The sequence below is a fragment of the Heliangelus exortis genome, chromosome 5 (genome assembly GCF_036169615.1).
Source record: "Heliangelus exortis chromosome 5, bHelExo1.hap1, whole genome shotgun sequence".
Taxonomy (NCBI): Eukaryota; Metazoa; Chordata; class Aves; order Apodiformes; family Trochilidae; genus Heliangelus; species Heliangelus exortis.
Window position 1 is genome coordinate 12,126,129 of NC_092426.1, and position 22,072 is coordinate 12,148,200.

At 35.7% G+C, this 22,072-nt stretch overlaps 1 protein-coding gene and 1 long non-coding RNA gene across 16 annotated transcripts in view; one reads left to right on the top strand and one right to left on the bottom strand.

Moving 5' to 3' along the window:
- Nucleotides 1–22,072, bottom strand: part of EML1 (EMAP like 1) — a 128,318-nt gene that overhangs the window by 8,406 nt on the left and 97,840 nt on the right. For all 14 annotated transcript variants that reach the window (XM_071745619.1, XM_071745611.1, XM_071745612.1 and 11 more), the window contains 14 exons: nt 21,706–21,855; nt 19,805–19,874; nt 17,728–17,838; nt 17,031–17,126; nt 16,420–16,554; nt 15,830–15,929; nt 13,512–13,666; nt 12,223–12,348; nt 11,833–11,964; nt 7,951–8,018; nt 6,347–6,435; nt 5,725–5,822; nt 5,517–5,604; nt 5,232–5,327 (listed from right to left, as the gene is read on the bottom strand). In XM_071745619.1, the coding sequence (XP_071601720.1) occupies nt 5,232–5,327; nt 5,517–5,604; nt 5,725–5,822; nt 6,347–6,435; nt 7,951–8,018; nt 11,833–11,964; nt 12,223–12,348; nt 13,512–13,666; nt 15,830–15,929; nt 16,420–16,554; nt 17,031–17,126; nt 17,728–17,838; nt 19,805–19,874; nt 21,706–21,855 (1,514 nt within the window). The remainder of the gene's footprint in view (nt 1–5,231; nt 5,328–5,516; nt 5,605–5,724; nt 5,823–6,346; nt 6,436–7,950; nt 8,019–11,832; nt 11,965–12,222; nt 12,349–13,511; nt 13,667–15,829; nt 15,930–16,419; nt 16,555–17,030; nt 17,127–17,727; nt 17,839–19,804; nt 19,875–21,705; nt 21,856–22,072) is intronic.
- Nucleotides 8,318–22,072, top strand: part of LOC139796963 (uncharacterized) — a 43,883-nt gene continuing 30,128 nt past the window's right edge. For both annotated transcript variants that reach the window (XR_011726227.1, XR_011726226.1), the window contains exons 1-2: nt 8,318–8,462; nt 17,065–17,180. This is a non-coding gene — a long non-coding RNA (uncharacterized lncRNA). The remainder of the gene's footprint in view (nt 8,463–17,064; nt 17,181–22,072) is intronic.

Genomic DNA, 22,072 nt, shown 5'->3' on the forward strand with positions numbered 1-22,072 from the left:
ACCCAGCTTTCTGAAATCACTGACATCATCAGTTATAATGTTCTATGATTTGGCAAAAAACTGATTTGTCTTGGCATTACGGTTTTCAATGACTGTCCCTATGTCCCACATTCTCTGCAGTGTTCCTCTGAAGTCCTACCACTTGTGTGCATGCTCGCTCTTTGTTCTTATTACAGGTAAGAATGAGACAGTAGCTACTCCAGCTCCTGGAAGGACGCCTACACCTGCAGGCAGGACAGGTACATTCCAGCTTCCCTTCTTTGGGCTGCTGGTAACACCAAACTGGGCATGTGTCATGCACTGTGGAAACACCTGGCTTTTGATCCACGTGTAATTCATCCCAAGCACAGTCTTTGTACCATGGCACAGGAATTCACAAGCAGTAAGAGAAAGTGATTCCATGTCTGTCCAAGGAATTAAAAATTGTTATAAATAAAATGAAATGAAACACAAAGTACTGACTTGTGGACTTCCCCTAACTCTCCTGGTGTGTACAGAAACACCTCTTCGCTATATCAGGGCCAGTAAAAAAGAGGCTTAAAGAAAAAGAAGGTGCAAGAAACATGGTATTTGCTGCTCAAGGAATCATGACAATGTATAATGAACAGACAAAAAAGCTGTCTTGCTTTGACAAAAAGGAGGCTTTATGAACATCTAATACTAGCTGCAGAGAGGCAGGAGTCTTCTCAAGAGGTCACTATGATAAGCTGGAGATAAAAGAAATGGTTTCAGAAACAAGATTACCATTTTCAAATGAGGAAAGGATTGAATCACAGCTTTTCTTTGAGTCTGTGCTCTTCCAAAATGTATTCCAGTACCTCACTGACAGTTTATCCAAGTATGTAAACTGACACCCTTTTGCTGAAAAATCAGTTCATTTTTCCCCCATCATCTACAGACATGGAAAGAGACTATTTCCTTTCTTTCATCTGAAGACTGATGCCATGCTTTTTTCTCCTCCTCTTCTAAAAAATTAATTCATTACATCTGTTGTCCCAGAACAATATTTAGATGGATTATTATTCTTGCTAGTCCTAGTTCATTATCTGTTGGTCCAATATGCAAAAGCCAGAAACAGTTAATCCAGCTGTGTGACTGAAGCAGATAGTGATAAATGGACGATTACTTCACATGAAATGGAAGCATGGCACCCTTTTCATTATGTATCCCAATGATACATCTGTCTCTCTTACAACAGCATCATGATATTGATACATGTTTAGTTTGTATGCAAAAGTAATCTGATCTTTCTGTGTAGATTTGCTCTCTTCCATTCTGTATTTGTACAACTGGGTACTGCTGTTCAAGTGCGTCACCCCTATTGTCTCTATTGAATTTTTTTTTTATACAGTTCCTCCATTTGTCAAGACAATTTGCTAATACTGCAGCTCCATGCCACCCACAAATTACACACACTCTTTTATGATCCACGCTACTAATAACTATATTCAAATAAACAAAATATTGAGTGTACAGCCTTCTAATCAGTTTTGAACCCAACCAGTCTGAGCTCTTCTTTCTTTGCAATGTTGCCAGGCTTTGCACAGCATTCCTGTCCTTCACCTCAAATATTAATTTTTCCAACACCTGGCATGTGATAGGAACAGATACCTTGGTTACAAAAGCATACTGAGCAGTGACTGTTTTAAAGTCTTTAGTCCTTTACATTTACATGTTCTGTATCACTAAAATATCCTCCCTTAAACACACTTCTTTACATGCTGTTGGTTTTCAGTTGAATCATCTCTAAACATTCCCAGGCTGACTAATCTGTTCCCATGCATGAAAACAGGTGTTCAACAGATCAATGTTCATTTCCCCCCCTGCACTTATGTTGATCTGAGAGTGCTATGCATACTATTTGTAATTTTTTTGTGATGTTAGAGTGAGAAAACATTCTGAGTTTCAGTCAGCCCATAGCTACTGAAAAACCAATATACCACAAGCCTCACATCCTTGATGATGTGATTGCTTCTTCTATGTCCAGTGCAGCAATCGAGCAAACATTTGAAGACTTCATTACTGGCTGCTCTGAGACCCTGAAGTATAGTACTTCATCTACTATCTCTGAAGTATAGTAGAGTCACTTCCAACATTATTGGGCCGATTTCCAATTTATAGTGTAGGAGGTCCTTCAATTTAGTATTCTAGCCACTAGCTTTGCACTTTATCCTCTCCATATGGGCCCTAAAGATGTACATATGATTCCACAGATATTGCATTCATTCTTAATTTTTGCAGTACTCTGCCCATTCTCTATGAGGTCCTGAAAATAAGTACTAATGCTCTTGAGATTATGCTAACCCTTTTAGGTTAGCATAAGGTCTTATCCTTTCATTATTGGCACTAACTGGGTTAAGGTACCAGATTATAGCGAGTCTTCTAATAAAGGTATAATTTAAAAGAAAAAAGAAAAAAGAAAGGTAAAACAAGGAAGAAAGGAAGAAAGGAAGAAAGGAAGAAAGGAAGAAAGGAAGAAAGGAAGAAAGGAAGAAAGGAAGAAAGGAAGAAAGGAAGAAAGGAAGAAAGGAAGAAAGGAAGAAAGGAAGAAAGGAAGAAAGGAGCAAAAAGAAGAAAGAAGAAAGAAGAAAGAAGAAAGAAGAAAGAAGAAAGAAGAAAGAAGAAAGAAGAAAGAAGAAAGAAGAAAGAAGAAAGAAGAAAGAAGAAAGAAGAAAGAAGAAAGAAGAAAGAAGAAAGAAGAAAGAAGAAAGAAGAAAGAAGAAAGAAGAAAGGAAAAAGAAAAAAGAAAAAAGAAAAAAGAAGAAAAAAGAGGAAAAGAGGAAAAGAGGAAAAGAGGAAAAGAGGAAAAGAGGAAAAGAGGAAAAGAGAAAAAGAGAAAAAGAGAAAAAGAGAAAAAGAGAAAAAGAGAAAAAGAGAAGAGAAAAAGAGAAAAACCCTGTCTTTTTAACACTTCAGCTGTAGCAGTGTCACCTCTCCTCTCTGCATACCAGACCAATACTGTTGTTGGCCCTTCTGTTATTTCTATACTTGCTACAAGTAGGCATTTACATTTAAGCTTTGTTTATGTGTTTCTTTGGCCTTTCAACAGCTTTGATTTTCTGCATTCCCCTTCCTTGTAAGAGAGGTCAATAACAGTTTAATCGAATCTGTCTTTTTGCCACTCCCATCTTTCCTCTGAGCTAGCAGAGTCTGAGCACTTTGTACCATCTAAGGGACTACCACATCTCACCTTTTCTCCAACTTCAGATCTTTTATAACTGGGCTTTGTATTTTGTGCAGTTTGCCTCCCTGCAGTCCATTATTTTAATTTCATTGCTCTTTTTCTTTCCTATACTAGGGACCACAGCACCCTAATTTCACAGCCTTTTCTAAAAGATGCATTCACATTTCACAGCAAGTTCTTTCCAACTCCCCAGAATCAAATCTAGAAGAAACTCATTTCTAGGTGTTTATCTGTTCCCTGTTTCCGAGGAATTTTGAGACTTTGCTGGTTAGCCACTCTACTGCAATTCCTTTCCCAAAAGACACTGTAATAGTTAAAATCTTGCATCCTCAGCAGTTCCTGTGATTTGACTGATTCTGTTAGCTCGTTAAGAAATTCCATTCATTTGATCTTTCTGGAGAGCTGGGCAACAGTATAACTCTGCCACCATAATTATTACTTTTTTTCCATCTATGATTACTATGAATTATCTTTGTAGCTTCCCAAGCTTGAACCTAACTGTATAGCCATGAATCCTCAGCATATATGGCACCAGGTTCTCTCCTTGTGCATTACATATAATTTCTGAGTAACATATTTAAAAATATGTTACTTTTATTTAAAAATTCAGCTCATGTGATCAACATCTTGTCAATCACTGGGACACTACTATAATGATAATTGTGATATCTATTAAAACTAGCAGCTACTTCTATGTTTTCCCATCTTATTACTTTAGTTTATATAAAACAGTTCAGTATGGAAGGCTCTGTAAACATAAAAGTCAATATGCAGTTTTCACAAGTTCCCCATTGGCCCAGTATCTTGTTCCACACTCTGGCTCCAGAAGGTCATCGGTTGGAAGGGAGGGAAAAAGCCCCCAGGTATTACACCTCCCCTACTGTGACCCTCTATGCACCAAAAGCACCTCCATATTCTAACAGCACTATATTTTGCATAAAACCATATGATAAAGTAAGGAATACTCCCTTAAGAATACTAATAATCTCAGAATATCTGAACCTGTAAGGCTAAATGCAAAGACTTCATAGCTCTGTAACTGTGCGTCAGTTGCACTCAGACCCCAGGAATATCTTAATAGTTTATAAGGGACTTTGACCCTCATATGAGAAAATCATTACATGTCAACACACAGCCAGGCTTCTGGGATTTCCTCCTTTTACTAAATCTGTGTGTTGAAGTGATACCCAAGCACTGGCTGTCACTTCAACTACACAAAATCTGAATGTGTCTTCCCAGCACATTGTTACCACCATCCCCTCTTCAGGCTTTGAAAACAAATCCTTTCTGGCTGCCTTCAAACACATCACTGCATCTAATCTACCTGAAAGATGGATGAAAATTTTCTTTGCTTACCACATATACTAAACTAGACTCTTCTCAGAACTTCTGCCAAGGCTTTTTATTTTATCTTGAGGGCTCAAGAATTCGAAGCTTCTCATACTCAGCTTTTGTAACAATTTGCCTAGTTCTGCACATATTGTGGAATCAGTACAAAGCAGATCCTTCAAAACTGGCAGAAAAAAAAGCCCCACAGAAACAAACCATCCTGGTTTTGTTACATTTTTCTTTCTTCTTGAGTTACCTCTATCCAATATAATTGCTAAATATTGCATCAAAATACATTATAACTACCTAATGATGGAAATTGTCACCTCTTTTGAGTTTGCACAGTAACTAGTGCAAATGGCACTGGTTCAGGTAAGGGGATTTGACCCAATAGCTGCCTAAATGAATGATAACTTCATAGAACTTGTACTTTACATTAAAAATTATGAGAAGCAACTGCAATGTGACAGAAAACACAGTTTAGTATTTCCTCCTTGTCTCCCACTCATGTTTTAATTTAATAGTTATAACTGAAGCTAGCAAGAACATTAAATAAGAGTCTTCCTGGATTGAAATAAGAGTACAGATTGTAATAAAAATAACAGAAGTTCTGCATTTTCCCCTGAAATATGAATAGTCATGTGTTATAGGAAAAAGTTGGCAATCCAAGTGTTTGTTAACAAGAATGGTAAAAGCTCATAAGAGAAAAGATACTTACCAAAAACATGGAATCCTAAAGTACAGGTGTATGTAGCCCATTCTATATCTCTAGTTGTTTCAACACTCACAACTTGTTTACAAGCAGAGGGGATCCCTACAATAGAAAAAAATAAGCAACACATGATAATATTTTTAATTCTCAAATTGCATAAATTTTTTTGTTGCACCAGATGAATGAAAACATATGGTCTATCATGTCAGTTATATGGTCTCATTTAAATTTTAAATCTATATTGAACTGCCTGAACTTTGCACAAAAGGACTAAATATAATTCTTACTCACAGTATAATATTTCATAGTCTCCTGAATTAGACACAAGATATTGTGAATTAACAGACCAATCCAAGTGAGTAATAAAGCTGGAATGACCCTACAAAGAGAAAAATAGTGTATTAACTGCACTGCCAGTATATCTCAATGTGACACTCTTAACACAGTGATACAAAACACACTTGAGTTGTTAATACAAAGAGAAAAAATGTTTACTTACAGAACACTTGCCAATTCTAGTGTACTTTCTTCCATTTTCACTTACGCCATATATATAAATACAGTTGTCATGGGAACCTATTGCCAAGAAGTTTCCATCTATAAACACAGGAGTGAACAGTAATTATTCCTGTAAGAAATAACTTAGGCTAATTTTGAAAAGTTAGTGTGGCACAGACCAGAGGAAACTGCTCATAAAATCCTTGGTACCAAAAAATTAAAAAAGAAAATTCTATTTTTTCTATAGCAGTTGTGTACTGATGCATATTTCAAGATTACAAAACAGGAAGTTTATACAGCAAATATTTAAACACCTGACACTCCTGGAAGCAGCTACAGTCCATTTAGGGCTAACCTGATTGCAGCAACCTGCACAGTTAAGTCACATTTGTTTATCTTCCCAGTGAAGCCTATTGAACATGTGGGGAGGGAGGGAAAAGAAAACTACAGTTTAAGGCACCACCCAGTCAGCATTGCCAAAGTGTCATGGCATATTTATTTTCAGCTTCAATATGATCAGGAATTTAAAACAAACCGAGCCCAAATTTAATTTAAAAAAAAAAAAAAGAAAAAGAAAACAACAAAATACTTTTTTTTTAAACAGTAAATAAAAGCTTTCAAACCTGGTGAGTAACGCATTACAGACAGCTGTTCGTTTCCATCTGTGTGTACAGTGACCAAGTCTTTTGTTTCTGTGTCAAACACAAACCACCTGTCATAAATACAGAAAGAGGCCAGTAAATATTTCCAAAAAGAATTTAAATCTACTGTAATCTTGACCAACTTTTCTTCTGTCAAAATAGCGTAAGTTTTACAATAAGAAAAGAAAAACAGCAACTGCTGCTGAGTTTGATTTATTTTTACTTTAAAATAAGGATAGTTACTGTTCCATGTTTTTTATCCAGAAAGACAAGCTGGCATTGACCCTGATATCAAACTTCAGATTTTAGTCTGTTTTACTATGTGTCATGCATTACAATAAAGTGAGCATTATATATTATGACCTTTCTCCTTTAACACCCTCCTCTATGCTGTGCTGATGCTTAAATTAATACCTATGTTAATTCCTAGAGCAAAAGAAAACAAAAGTAAGAATAAAGATCATATTCTTTTGATGGAAGGATTAGCTTTATTTATAATTAACTTATTAATGCTTATTAATTAAAATAATGAACAAAATTTAATTTGTGGAAATGTAGATAGGACAAAGATAAAATCTGCATTTCAAGATTTGCATGAAATTATTAAAGCTAAAGTAAAAGTTCCTCCTAAAGCCCCTCCTTTTGATTTACTTTGTTTATTAAATAAACTAAATTTTGCAATAGAGCAAGTCCTTCATTTAGGATTGATATACAATCTGAAATAATCTTGACTCATAACCTGTAGGCATTCTATATGTTCTTAGTTAGGTGGAACTGTTTGCAATACTAACAGTAAAGTCTGCCCTCAAGTGACATTAATGGAGAGGACTAAGTTACAGCAGAGGCAGTGTCTGCTCCTAGGGCAGTGAAACCAAGGGTCTGCTGCTGACCCACTATGTGACCAAGGACTCAATCTGCCCTGGAAAATGGAGATAACATCTTTCACCTCATTCTTGTCTTCCTTGTTTATGCCTTACACTCTTCAGGCAGAACAAGTTTCTTAATGTGCATTTTAATACTATGTCTCACACTCTGGAACATTTGCCAAATTTGTGTTTAAGCCTCTGGTTGTCACAGCATTGGAGATAAACCCCTTTCTAACTTTTCCAACACACAAATTTTTTTCTATGTGATTTAATCTACTTGGGCCAACAGCCTCAGAGAAGCTCTCTCTATACATCTGCAAAGTTACCTCAAACTCCTCCTTTAGCCTCTCTTTTGCCACAATGGACACAAAGATTTAATTTTTTGGTCACTGGTATGGTGACAGCAACTCCCACACACAGTCTCACTGCTAAATTAGACTTACTGCCCTGTCCCAATCCATCTCCTGGCACTGCTCTTAGGTTGCTGTTCTCCCAGGGCAGAACCCACCGGATCATCCTGTGTCCATGCCACACTCCGCAAACAGAGGGTACTCGGTTTCAGGGCTCAGGGTGCAATAAAAATAAATTTCATTCCAAAATTCAGTATAAATCAATAGGGGATGAATGTAAGTCCTGCACACATATGCAAGAACGTGGATTTGAGCTGAAAAAATTATGTAGTGTTTGCTGATGACCTAGGTGCAGCTCTGTCCCTCTTACCTGCCAGTCAGAGTCCCTACTGCAACAACAGATGCTGAAGGATGAAAACCTGAAGACTGTGCTGGATCCTAAAATACATTAGAAGGAAGGACATTTTTACCAGTCCAGGTTATAACAAAAACACAGTTTAATTATCTGCCTCAGCAACAGAGTCTTGCTTGGACTTTTTTGTGGTTTTTTTGTTTGGTTGGTTGGTTTAGTTGCTGGTTTGTTGCTTGCTTTGTTGTTTTTTTAAATACAAACTTGAGGGTGAAAAAAGCATTTTTAACTGATTGAAATTTTACCCAATAGATTTTTTTCCTCTATAAAAGGCCACTGTTTTCTTCCCCATCTAAAAATAACTTGGCAAGCCATTTCATAACAATAACATTGGCAAAGGAAGCTTCTTAACTAATCACAAACAAGTAAGAGATAAAAATAACCTATTAAATTAGAGCTGACCTAAGAATTAAGTATCAAAGCTGCAGTTTACCTACTGCCTAAAGGACAAGCAAGATTCTTATTCAACAAAGGTATGTCTTACTTTGCATGGAAAGGAAAAGAAACTTCTACACATAGCATCACCTTTTTCTGCCAGCTGTAGCTTAGGGGGAGTTCAGGGAACAATTTGGTTTCTTATTTTGATATACAACTTTAAAACATTATAGTTTGTATAATTTTGGGGTCTGATAAAACTGCAGTATTTTTATTGCAATTTACTTAGAAAATAAGGTAAGAACTTTCATTCTAATGCTTGTTCAGTTACAAAGTAGCTCCAGAAGTCTTCAGGTTATAGCAGAAAGACCCAAAATAAATACTTTATTTTTTCAGAAACCTGCACAAAATAATTTTTGAATGTAAGAAAAAAAAATATCCAGCAATATCTCTCACAAACATGCTTATGTCCTCTTTCTATATAATATATCTTTTTCCATTTTTTATATTCTAAACCAGTATCACAATGTAGTCATTTTAATAAATCTACATTTTTAGCAAACTGTAACCACTGGCCCTACATGCTGGGTGTAAGGGATATCCTCATTAATTTTTAAAAAAATGCACATATTCTAAACCACTACAGTAATCCAGAAAGGCAAATTTGCTGGTTTTTTTCTAAGCATTATACAAATGCTTAATACAAATACTAAAACATATACAAATACTAAATTAATACAAATAGTAAAATGTACTCTTGAATAAATCAGAGATTCAATCAGTGATTCTAGTATCAGCAGTACCTGGTACTTGTAACTACTTTAAAAAGATTTTACATGGATCTCTGACAAAAATAGGTTAACAAAAATAGGTTAACAATAAATTATTTATTTACTCTAGGTAATCTGTAATTAATTTATCAGTTTCAGATATTTCAAGCGGTTAATAAAGAGATTATTATCAAGACGGATAACAGACATCTCATCTTAATGAAGCAATATGTACTTTGAAGGGGGAAAAAAAAAATAAAATCTAAGTCTACTTTAACAGTCCTGCTAGTTTTGCCATCAGCCTTTTGGAAAGGTTTGAAAAGAACCAAGGTACATAAAGCAGTTTCTTAAACGCTTCAAACCAACAGTTTCTTAAAGGGTGGCTTATATTTGCAAAACCATAGCTAAATATTATTGAAGATCACGTTAAGGCATAATCAGCTAAACTCCAGTTTTATTTTTCACAGGACACAGAGGCAAAAATCAGTGGAAATATTGTCCTTTTTTGACATGAGAATTACTTAAGTAAATTTATTTCTGAGATAGCAGCTTATGTGTTTAATAGATTTGTTCTTGTTCCCCATACTGTACTTCTCTCCACTAATGATGTTTCACTAGCAACCCAAGCTTATAAATGATCTTTTCTTTACACTGCAAGAGAGCAAGTGCCAAATTTGTACTTCTCTTCATAACTATAAGCCTTCCTCAGTATATTGTTCGTGAAATTAATAATATACCAGAAATACTAACAGCTTATTCTCCTAGCACTGAGCTAGGAGAGCATGCAGGTTTACAAAAACATACACATTTACAGAGAGCAGCATGAAGGACAATATTAGCACTTGCAATTGAATTACATGACCAGTTTTTTTCTGACAGAAAAGATATCTATTTGGAAAACATCAAAAACAGTACAAATGATTTTACTCTCCAACTCAGGATATGTATAAATAAGATTTGCAGAGAACTGGTCATGCACAATTTCTACATAATTGAAGTCTCCACAAAACAAAACAAAAAAAACCAAACAAAACCCAAACAAGCTATGAAAATGAGAAAGTTCTATGTAAAAATTTCCAGTTGTGTCATTTTCAAGGCACTCTGTACTGCACGAGAAGGATTTCTGCAGTCTAGTGGATTCATATTCCATCCCAAACAACACAGTACATTACTATTGCTCTACTTCAAAATCAAGAAAGGCTCAGGTTTATCTTTTCTTAGAGAGTCTACAAAGACAGTTCCAGGAAAATTTGGGTTATGATTGCTCACTGATTTTTAAAAATACACTTTACTGTTGAAGTTTAAAGCCTAAGTGCACTGGTATCTCGGTAGAAGTTCAAGAGATTTGCAAGCACCATAAAATTTTGCTGTAACTCAATGTTTGACCATTTCCCCAAGGCCCAGCTACTGTGTTCCTAAAGACTGAAGCGGAGAGGAGAGCTTATTTTTAAATCCAGATCAAATGAGCATATTTTAGGATTTAAAATGATTAGGAGGTAGGAAAATACACATATCTGTCTGCTTTTTAGGCCAAACTTTTATTACTGTAGAATTCCACTTTTTTTCTCCCCTCTCTCTCTTTTTTTTTTTTTTTTTTTTTTTAGTTACAATAACTATTTCTATTTTTCCTTTCTGTTAATTTCTTACACTACAAGCCTCTGACTATAACCAAGGAAGTGAACTGCTCCATCTCTGGGGGAGTGAAACTGTTGATTTGGTCTCTCCAATTAATTTAGAAGTCAACAAAAATACAGACTTTTGAACACATAACCTTGGCTAGACAGAATAAATTCCAATTTCCACATTCGCCAAGCAAGCATGATTTAACAAGAGCATACAACTGGAGGAGGATACTGTGAGAGAGTTTGGTAAATGCTGTTAAGGGATGTATCTCCAAAAAAGCATGCTCACACATCTATTAAAAATAGTACAGAGAAGACTAAAAAAAAATGTGATAGTGGCACCTCAAAATAGAAAAATTAAAGCATCACCGTTGTCTCTAGGAGATAAACCAATGTCTTCTTATGGATAAAAGATTAGAAAAGTGATCAGGTTTCTAAAAAACATAAAATTCAGTTCTTACTGAATCATGTAGTAATGAAGATCACACACCACCACAAAGCGAGTAGGATTCTTCAGATGCACAACTGAACACTTACAAACAAAATAAGACTTAGCCTCCACTGAGTGTTCTTTCAGTACATAAACATCAAGATTCATGCCAGAGATAGGAAGTGAAATTCAAAAAACTACATTTATTTCTTTGTGAACAGGATGTATTTAAAAAATACTAATGAATTACAGAAAATAAATTAAGAAGGCCAAAAAAGAGTCACTAAAATATCTTTTTCTTCTGAATTCTGACTATCATGATCTGGGTAGTAATGATAATACTGATCAGACATACTTTTAAATGATAAATATTTCCTAGCTTTGTATTTGTGATTCTCTTCCTAACAGAAAATATAAATGTCAACAGCAAGGTACACTTCCATATGATACAGCACATAGATCCATATAAAAAAGGCAATTTAATTCTTGTTTTTAAGAGTTTTACACTCATTTTCAGTAAAACAATTTTATTACTCATTTTTTTTCACAAGTTAATACTTTAAGATGCTTTTCATCAATAGCCTTATGAAAACCTCAAATTACTTGAGAAGCTCTATAATAGGAGTCAAATGTAATGAACTTATACCTCTATAATCTTGTTCCAGATAGGACGATGAGTGGTAGCATCCCAGAGGGTAATGTGTTTGTCATGTCCACAAGTGAAAAACTGAGGTTTAGAGGAATGAACTGCAAGTCCCCAAAGCTCATCAGTGTGGCCCTACACAAGCAGAAATATTTCTTGATAGGATGGACAATACCATCAAAACTAAAGATGTTTAAACAGGATTAAAATGATCAAATTATATATTAAAGCTTTACAAAATTGCATTGGCTTAAACAGATGCATATTCAGAATTACATTTATTGCCAAAAGTAGCAATAAATAAACTAAATAAGTACGTGTGAAAGTGGACTTGAAGCAATACCATCACTGCTATTGCTTGCTTAAAAATGTTCTTGTAAGACAAAAACTTACCTGGGTAATTGGGAAAAAATCTCCTGATAGCGTGCCCTGCAGGACGAAGTTTCTAGTGGTTCCTATTAATACAACGTCCCCTTTTCCCTCTGCTACTGTTCTAATTGGACCAAACTGCTCTGGAATCTGGGGTCAGAACAGAAAAACAGAGAGGAAAATCAGACAACCTGTCAGACATTGCTGTTTTTAAAGACATAGGGTCTAGCAAATGCATTTTAATAAATGTTGCACAGAAATGGATGAGCATTTATACCTGACTTTCAAAACTTTCTAAAAACTTGCTATCAGCTCAGTAACTTCTCTTGGTAAAGCTACAAGAAAAGACATACTTATCTGTGGAACTCCATTCGCACAAAGTATTTCAACAAATAGCAAAGATTCCTTCATGCTGCATTAATGTGACCATATTTTAATTGCAACTGTGATAAGCATTTCTACTCAGAGATGTTGTCAGGCTTTGTATCACTAGTACTTTCTAGTTTTTTTAATTGCAGCCTAGGTCCAGAAAGAGTGCAAATCTCCAGTATAAAGTTTAAGGGAAGATGTAAAATTTAAAATGTCACAGAATACCACTTCATGAACACGCAAGTGAAAAACAATGACAACACAGTTAGAAGCAGCACAAACATGTACCTTGGGCTACGTTAAAAACTGAATTACCAAAACAGAAGTGCCATTCCATTTGCATCTATATTTGCAACATTTAGTAATATATAACAAAGCTGAAATCCTTCCTCTGAATTTTAGGCTGTTTATTCTCTTACATTTGTTTAGTACAGAAACAGTCATGCCATTCTGTCCAACCAAATTCTGCTTTCATCTTTTAAGTACCTACATAGCAACTGAATTATTATTTTTTTAATTTCTTTTTAAATAAATAAAAAACCCTAACCAAGAAATACATTTAAAAAATTAAGTACTGAAACTCCCCCAAATCCCTCACACCATTTGGAAAAAAGGAAGGCACAGAAACATTTTAATACTGTAATACTCTGAAGTGAAATTTGACCTCACAGTATTAATTGCAAAGAAAGGAAGAAATAATTTGAAAGTGTTCAAATACAAAAGATTTTTTTTTCCAATTACCATAAACCTTAAAAAGGAAATCTTACGCTAATGAATAGGCTACCACGAGAATGACCAAATGACTCTAATGTTATTTTACAACTGGTTTGCTTTCCCACAGAATATATATCCATAAGAGGAAAAAAAATTTTAAAAACTCTTTTCAGAAGATAAATAAAAACTCATTTTGAGTAGCAGAGTAATTTCATGATAGGTGGCATCACCTCAGTTTTGTGAAGCTTTTGGTAATTTCCATTCCAAGATATCAGCTTTCGGTCTTTTCCACCTCCAGATACCAGAGTGCCATCTCGCAGCATGCAGAGCGTAAATATTCCACCCTCATGTGCCCCTTGAACTGCATGGCTTATTCTGTTGGTACCTGGAGACAAGGAGAAATAAAATTACTACTGAAATACTCGGCTTAATAGCTCCTTTTCCCCCCAGTTGTTTGTTTGGGGTTTTTTCTCCATTTCTCTACTATCTGTCAAAGATTACATCTAAACAATGATAATGGCGGGCATGGAGTGTTGCACCAAAATGTTCAGACCCACTGGAAAGACTCAATTTGTGCATCTTAAGAACATATTCCCTTCTTTTAAAAAATGAAAAGTATCCATACATATGTACATATATATCTGTGTGTGTGTGTGTGTGTGTGTGTGTGTGTGTGTAGTCCAAAGTAAATTAGGTTAATTTAAATCTTTCATAGTGGGTTTAAGCTAAAACATTTGACCTCACATTTCACCTGCAGTAGCACTGTGCACCTTATCAACAAAGAAACCGTAAGCCAGTCATTTGTTATCATCCAAGGATATTCCACATCCTCCATACACCTAACTGGCACCTAAACCTGACTAAGCTAAGTCTTTGTACATCTCACAGGAAGTGCTGAATCACTCTTCAAAAGAACCTGTACCTCTTTACTGATGAACTTGGCTTATTCAAGAACCTTCTTAGATTCAAAAAACTTGTAACCAGCTACATTGGATTAAATATCTCTAATTTGATGAACCATTATCATTATAAAGTATAAAGAAATTCTTACTATTGATTCTATTACTGAAATATGTACCTTACATCAAAGCTCAGCTGACGTTAAATTTAGCACTAGCAAGGGGCTGGTGTAAGTTAGGAAGAACAACTGCTTTTTCCTTTACAGATTCTATCCACACCTACGGATAAAACATGTCAATTACAAGTGATTTCTATTAACAGAATTTTTTATTTTTTTATTTCCAGACTGGTGGAAGCAGCCCTCACATGAACATAGAGCTTTGAGGCAAAAGTAGTAAAGACACAGATAGTATGTTGTAGACAGAAAAGACATTCTGTAGACAGAAAAACAATATTTTGTCCATCCCAAAAGAACTTAGAGGTGAGGGGATTCTTTTTCATTCCTAAAGAATTCCCCTTCATTCCTAGAAGAAAGGGATGATGTTGATTGAGGTTGAGGCTGAAATTACTGACATGAAGGCAAAAGGGCCCCTGAGCACAGCACTGACCCTGCCATGCTGCCAGTAGTTCCCCTTCTCCATGGTAGTACAAAAAACCAACCAAGAACAGAAAGGAGATAGGACTATGCAATTTCTAAACTCTGCTTGGAAGGAAAGGTGTTCAAGTGTCTTGCTTTAGACTGTCATAGGAAAAAGAAAACTGAGATACAAACAGCACATCCACCCCTTTCTTCAACATCAGTGTGTTGGTCAAAAGCACACAGAGATCACCAGGCAGTAGTACCTGAATTGAAAAAAGTCTACAAAAACAGCTCAGGCTCAACTGTATAGGTGATTCATCATGTTGCTTCTCAAGTCTTATGCCCTTCAAGTACATTGGGAGAGGGCACTAAGTAAATAAGAAGCAGCTTTCATCCACATCTGTTCTTCCTTTAAGAGCCTCCCTTAGGAGATTCTCCTTATTTCTATGCATAGCATCTCGTGCACTAAGTAAATGTTTAGGGTGTTGCTGCTGTTTGTCTTCCAGCAGACTTTACCTTCTGCTCTGCTAAAAAAAAAAGTCTTTTCTTGCTGTAAGAAGTTCATCACATCCATCTGCTCTCTCGAAATAAAGCTGAAGAATTCAACAAGATCTCCATATATTTTAGCTTGACTTTCAAGGAAAACAACTAAAGCTATTGTCTTTTTTTAAAAGACTTTTAAATTAAGCCAATAGTCATAATTTTTGCAAACATTACAGAGTGGCAGTATAGGAGACAGGAGGCCATCAGTTACAGTGTGTCTTACTGTCACACTTATTAAGGAAAAGCCATACCTGCTGGCATAACTCTGCAAGTCAATACTTCACCAGAGGGAATGTATGCTACAGAATTTATTGCTCTATCAGTCAGGTATATATTTTCTTTATGTGCTTGTAGAGGAGAATCCAGACATAGTCTGTTGCACTGGTCTTGGGAAACAACTCTAGATAACCAAAATTTATTCTATTTAAAATGAGGTACTTTTTCTTTGCTCAGGTAGAATTTTACTCAGGTAAAAATTCAGGTTTTTATATTAAAATTTCCCTATTAACTTAAGTCTTCTCTTACCTTTCCCCCAAACCAAAATGTTTCCACTTGAGTCTCCTGTAATAGTATCACCATTTTCAGAAAAGGTCACACACAGGACAAACTTTGGCTTCTCTTGTTTCTGCATGGTTATGAAAAATACACACTCACAGCAACACACAACCCATTCATTTTAACTGTATGCATTTAATTAAGTCTTATGGCATTCTAATATTACTTAAATATCTACACAAGAGTTAAAAACGTTCCTACAGTCTAAACAGTTAATCTGTGCACGGGGAAAAGATGCATCAGCTGAGGTTGGTGGCCCAATCCTGCAACCTTTGATTACTCTGTGATAGAAAGAGAAAAGGCCTGCCAGCTTTTAACACAAGCCCAGGAATGCTCAGAGACAAACAGAATCCCACACCTCCCACAAAATCCCAAAGGCTTTAAGTATTAATAAATAGACAAAGATCCAAAGAAATTTTATTACTGTAATTTTTAGCTACAAAGTTTCTGAGAGAAAAATATTACTAGATACTTTGATTTACTCAACCATATTTAACCCTTATTTCTGTTTGAATGTATTATTGCTACAAATATAAAATCAAGAAAAAATTTTATTTTACCTCAAATAATCCTTGCTTTTTAATAAGGGAATTCCCTTCTAGTGTCCAAAAATAAAGATGTGATTTTCCACAAGTAACTATTATATTTGTATCAGTAGGGTGAAAATCTGCAGCAAATACAGCCTCATTAGAGCACTTGGAAAGAAAAAAGAAAAACATTGTATCAAAATTTAAAATTCGAAGAAAACATACAATATGAAATGGCTCTCTAATTAGATTAACTGATCAACTCTGATTTAAGAAAAATTATAAGCTAAAAATTTTAATACTTCAGTAGAACACAGTCAAAAGATTTTAGATTTTTTGAGTTAGTTATCCTTCAAAAGTGTTAGATGAGAGGTTCTAAAAAAAGTTTTTCTGCACATGCTCCTACCCTTGCTATTTTTCTCTAATCAATTCTAGAATCACTGCAATAGTAACATTTTGAGTTTTCAGTAAAAAAGCAATCTTTTGGGATAACCTCAACAGAGAGAGAAAATATTCCTTTTCTTTGCCTTTTATAAAATATAAGTGTTAAATGGGCTCAAGATATTAAATATAGAAAGACAATTTATGCCAAGAAATTCAAATCTACATACAAGCAAGTAGTACAAAATATCTTATTGCAACACCTTGACATCTGCCAACTTTTCTTCTTTCTGCCAGTCCCACACAGAAAGTACATGGTCATTTGAGTCATCCACGCAGCACAGGCTACTTCCTCCATTCTGAGGCAAAACATGGAAAACATTCATGAATCCACCAGCCAACATTAGAAACATGTAAGTACACGTTCAAAATAATCAAACTGTTCTGTGTAGGTAGAAAATATTTATCCCTATTTACACTTTAAATGTTATGCTTTTACTTATCCCGTAGATCTCCATGAAAAGTAATAACTTACAGGACCACTGAAAAATAGGGCTAAAAAGGAATCTAGAAGAGGAACTCTAGGAAACTGCACTTCAAACAAACTTCATCAGGAATGAGGTAGGTACTTCTTTACAAACACTCAGTGATGGAAACCCCAGTGCAAACTACACATCATTATCTACACTGTTAAGAAAGTTTTTTCTGACTATTATACTGAATTTCTTTGAAAATGAAACCAACTACTTCTTCTCAGGTCTGCTATGGACAGGGGCAACAGTTTTGCTCTTCATGTAGGAACAATGGGTTCAAATCAAGGAATGTAGTAAGAAATTTTAAAAATCATATATTCCTGTAATAATTCCACCTTGGAACCTTCTTTTGGTAAAGGAAGCTAAATCTGAAAGATTTCAAACACATGTTCAGCAAGCAATCTCGTTATTCATTTACTTTACTTACAGATTTGGAAAAAGCAATGCAAGTGACAGCTCGGTCAAAAAATCCCATTCCAATGACATGCAGTGTATTCAAAGTGACAGAATCCCAAACACGTACATGTGGTGGCAATTGCTGTAAAATAGATACAGAAACAAGAGCTGAAACAATGGTAGGGGGGGCTAGGGGGGGAAATCAGGATTTTAAACAATGAGAATACATCCAAAAACATTTTAGAATCACAAAATCATAGAATGGTACAGGAGGGACCTTAAATACCAGCTAGTTCCAATGCCTCTGCATAGGCACCTTCCACTACACTGTGTTGCTCCAAGCACCATGAACCTGGCCTTGAACACTCCCAGGGATGGGACATCCACAACTCTGCTGGACAACCTGGACAATTTACTGTGTCTCACCACCCACACAGTAAAGAATTTCTTCCTAATATCTAATCTAAATCTATTCTCTTTCAGCTTAAAACCATTACCCCTCGTGACCAGAACTTCTCTAGAGTCAACTATGTCAGCACAGTTATGCTATAATTAATTTGCTGATTACTTTGCCTAGACCAAAAATCTGGGACTGAGTACCAAGAGGAAACAGCACATCATGACTCACATTTCTTTTTAATTCACCAAAGTTAATGGTCACTGAGACATCCTTCAGTAAGTGAAAATTGGGGATGACTTTGCAACATCAGACCTACTGGTAGGTCCAAGATCATCAGTTTAAACTGTAGCAACTGAGAGCATTCTGGTCAATATCAAACAGCAAGTAGAAAAAAAAACCAAAAAACAACCCCAGCAAATTAAGAATTTCTAAAACGCAATTAAATTCAGTGTCATAAAAATAGCCTTAGAAAACAATTTTACAACTGTAATGAGAACTTGATTTTATACATAAATTTCTAGGCTTACATAACAGCTGAAGATGAATTCTTTATGAATTCATAGGGGGTCATTCCCCCTCCCTCCCCTCTATATGACTTCTGCCGCAGAGTCCCTCACAGGCTGAACCTCGTGGAGACAGAAATGCTTCGTAAGCCCACTAGAGGGCAACCCCAGGAAGCAATTTCTGGTTAAGTTTTATTTTCAAGACAGGGAGTTTACCAGGGTGTCTGCAACTTTTGAAGAAAAAAAGGCTGTGTTTTCCTTCCTTCCTAACTGATGGCAACAGCCATCAGTCTTTCTTGCTAGAAAGTGGTGAAATTGACCTTTAAAAATAAACAAACTAATAAAACAAAGTCATCTCAGTCTCTCAGTTACATAAATCCCTTTACATACTTACCTGAATAACTCTCATCCCTCAAGCACATACATCACAAATTTAGATTTTACTTCACAAATATTTCACCAAAAAAAACCCCCAAGATATTTCTCCAACACACAATAAAAGTTAGTTTATGTAATGCAAACTTATACTGTATAACTGCAGTTTTATTTTCCTTATTTACTACCAAAAATTTTGCAATGGTTTAGCTGTCACATCAGCTGCATACTCATGGCTTTTTTGCCTCTGCTTGTAGACATTTTCTCACTCGTCTTAGCTCTTTGAAGCAATGTTCATGTTATTCTGTTCAAATACACTCCTAGCATACAGCTAAGCTTTAAAATAAAACAGGTAATAAGAAAGAGAAAAACATTCTTGCCTAAATGATGGCAAAAGTAAGAATTTACTTTTTGCAGTAAAAAAACAAAGCCACAGATATTTGTACTTTGTTTTGCTAGATGGTGTGAGAGATGAAGTTGTTTAGTGTACAATTTGATCTCCACTGCTTCTCCTCTTCTTGCCCACACCCATCTGCTTTCTCAGGTCTCCTTTGTAGCTTCATCATTTCCCATTTCTTCTGTTGAACAAGCTCCAAATTTACCTTCAGACTATTTAACTAATGGAACCAGAAACCACTGACTGACCTTGGTAATAGAACTGGGTAACTTGGACAGCGTTACACAGGCACTTTAAAATTAATTTTTGCTTGTGTTCAGCCCTAAAATGCAAGACCAGTTTAAGCGCAACATGAAAAGAATAATGCATGCATCTTCTTGATAGCAGATTCTTCTGAAACAAGCAATCACATGTTGGCAAAGTGGTCACTCACTTTTCCATCCTTGGATGTCCCTGCAACTTGGCCTGTTGCTATAGTGATCCTATCAGGATGGACAGCCAGGCTAAAGAAAAGAAAAGGAGACCAAACTTAAAGCCATTTATTATCTATTATCATTTCATCAAACTTATACTCAAGCCTGTAATAAACAGCCTTATTAAAAAACAGAACAGACAAAAGAACTTTTGTGTCCTTAATTGAAAAAATATTCCCTCATCAACAAGGTAGTAATTTGTTTAATCCCTAATACTGCAAAACTTGTATCAACCCAGCCTCAGTCTAACTTATGTTGGGAATTATCTCACCTAGATTTAATGTGCCTGCAGCGTATAAGAAGTTTACAATTTGCATTAGTTCTCTAACCTCAGGTATCTCTAGTCAGAGGTTATAGCAACCCGGTCACACAGCCAATGCTGTCTAGCAACAATCCTCCAGAGCAAACATATGTGTATCCATTCCAGAACTGCTCTTCAATCTGTACTAGACAGATATTCAGTGACTCTTTTAGGGCGATACCAACTTCTCTCACATATTTTTCAAGAGGTAAAAAAAAAAAGCCTTTAGTAAACAAGAACCAGAAATTAGAAGTTTTGATTCTAAAACTAAAACTGAGATTTTAAAAACTGTGATCAATATTAAAAAAATCTCACCAAAGAAAAAAACCTCTAAAATTTGTATTAAAGCCTGGAATACAGTCTCCTTTTTTCCCAGATGCTCTCTTAATTCTTTTTTTCCCTGAAGCTACTTTGCATACAGTTCTAGAAGCAAAGTGCCCTGCAAAATGAGCTGTGGCAGTAATACATTGAGCTTTATAAGGTAGAAAGTTATCCTCTTTCTAATAAACCTGAAAGCTTTCAAATAGCTAAATAGTCAGAAAATTTGAAAGAAAGAAATGGGATGGAACAAGTCCAAGTTAAAAACCTCACACATTAGGGCCCATGAGATAATCTGCATGCTCCTTTTCAGCTACGTTCATAAAGCACAGAGATACCATCAAAATAAACTATATGTTTAGTTAACATATGTTTCAGTTTAAAGACACTGACATTTCCTGATACCTGGCCTCCTCTAATCTCTAACACAGCAAAATTACCCTGAATCCCAAGCTGGTATATCTGCATGGCAGCAGACAAGCCAGGCTGCTCAGGGCTAGTTTGCAGGGTATCTGTCATGTTGCAGACATGCCTGAGGGCTACCAAGAAGACTGCAAATGAGTTTATAACTGTTTCATCAGTTAGATTGAGCCTAAAGGACCTGTGTCTGCTCCCAGACCCAGGTGAAGATGATAATTTAATTCTACTTAAAAAGTGAAAGAAGAGTCTAAATAAATAGTTAATGTCAAATAATCCTAAAACCAGAATAATGAAAATGAATGGATTTATAGATTAAGTAAGATTTCTACTTTTCTCTATTTGAAATGGAAAAGCTGTATTTGTTAAAAAAATCAAATTTTCACAAGTAAATATGAGGAGGAATAGTCAGCAACTAAGACAGAGAAACAAGCAGTGACTTGGAGAAGATCAGTACAGCAAATGCCAACACATCCAAATGAGGTAGCACAGCCCACATGGCAGCACAGACTTCAAGACAGGCTTCAAAAGCAAACTCTGGCTCTGTTAGGGACCTCTTTGGATAACCTCAGGTCTGTGCCATCACATCCTGACAGCAGCTGCTTTGTGTGCTGACTAGATAGAGCTATAACAGATATTTGACATCCTTAGCATGACTGCAGCCAGATCTTTATTTGACTTGCAAATACACTGTCAAGCATAAGGATCTAACCTATGCAAGATTTAGAAGTTAAATGGAAGTTTTTAAACCATTTCAAAGGAACAAAACATTACCTCCCAAATAGTGTTCTATAAGGAAAAAAGAACGGTTATTAGGTGACTTACCACTTCACATCATCATTATGACCAGTGTAATGTCTCTGCAGTTGCTCTTCAACATTGAATAACACAACTACGGATGCGATGAAATAGACGGTTTCACCCGTCGGAAGAAGATAGAGATTACTGCGGCAGTCCCGACCCCTATATCCATAGCTAGCACGTTGGTCAAGCTGCAATAACATTACCTTCCAATGAAGAATGTTAAGCATAAGGAAAACCAAAATTTGTTCTCTGTCCCTTTACTTCCTGAAGTTGCCATCTCTTGTCTTGATCTCAGCTTTATCACTTGGCAGCCTTCAGAACTCCCTCCCTTCCTACAGTAAAGGGAACTAAAGTGTTTCACAGCCTTACTGAAAATCTACACATCCTA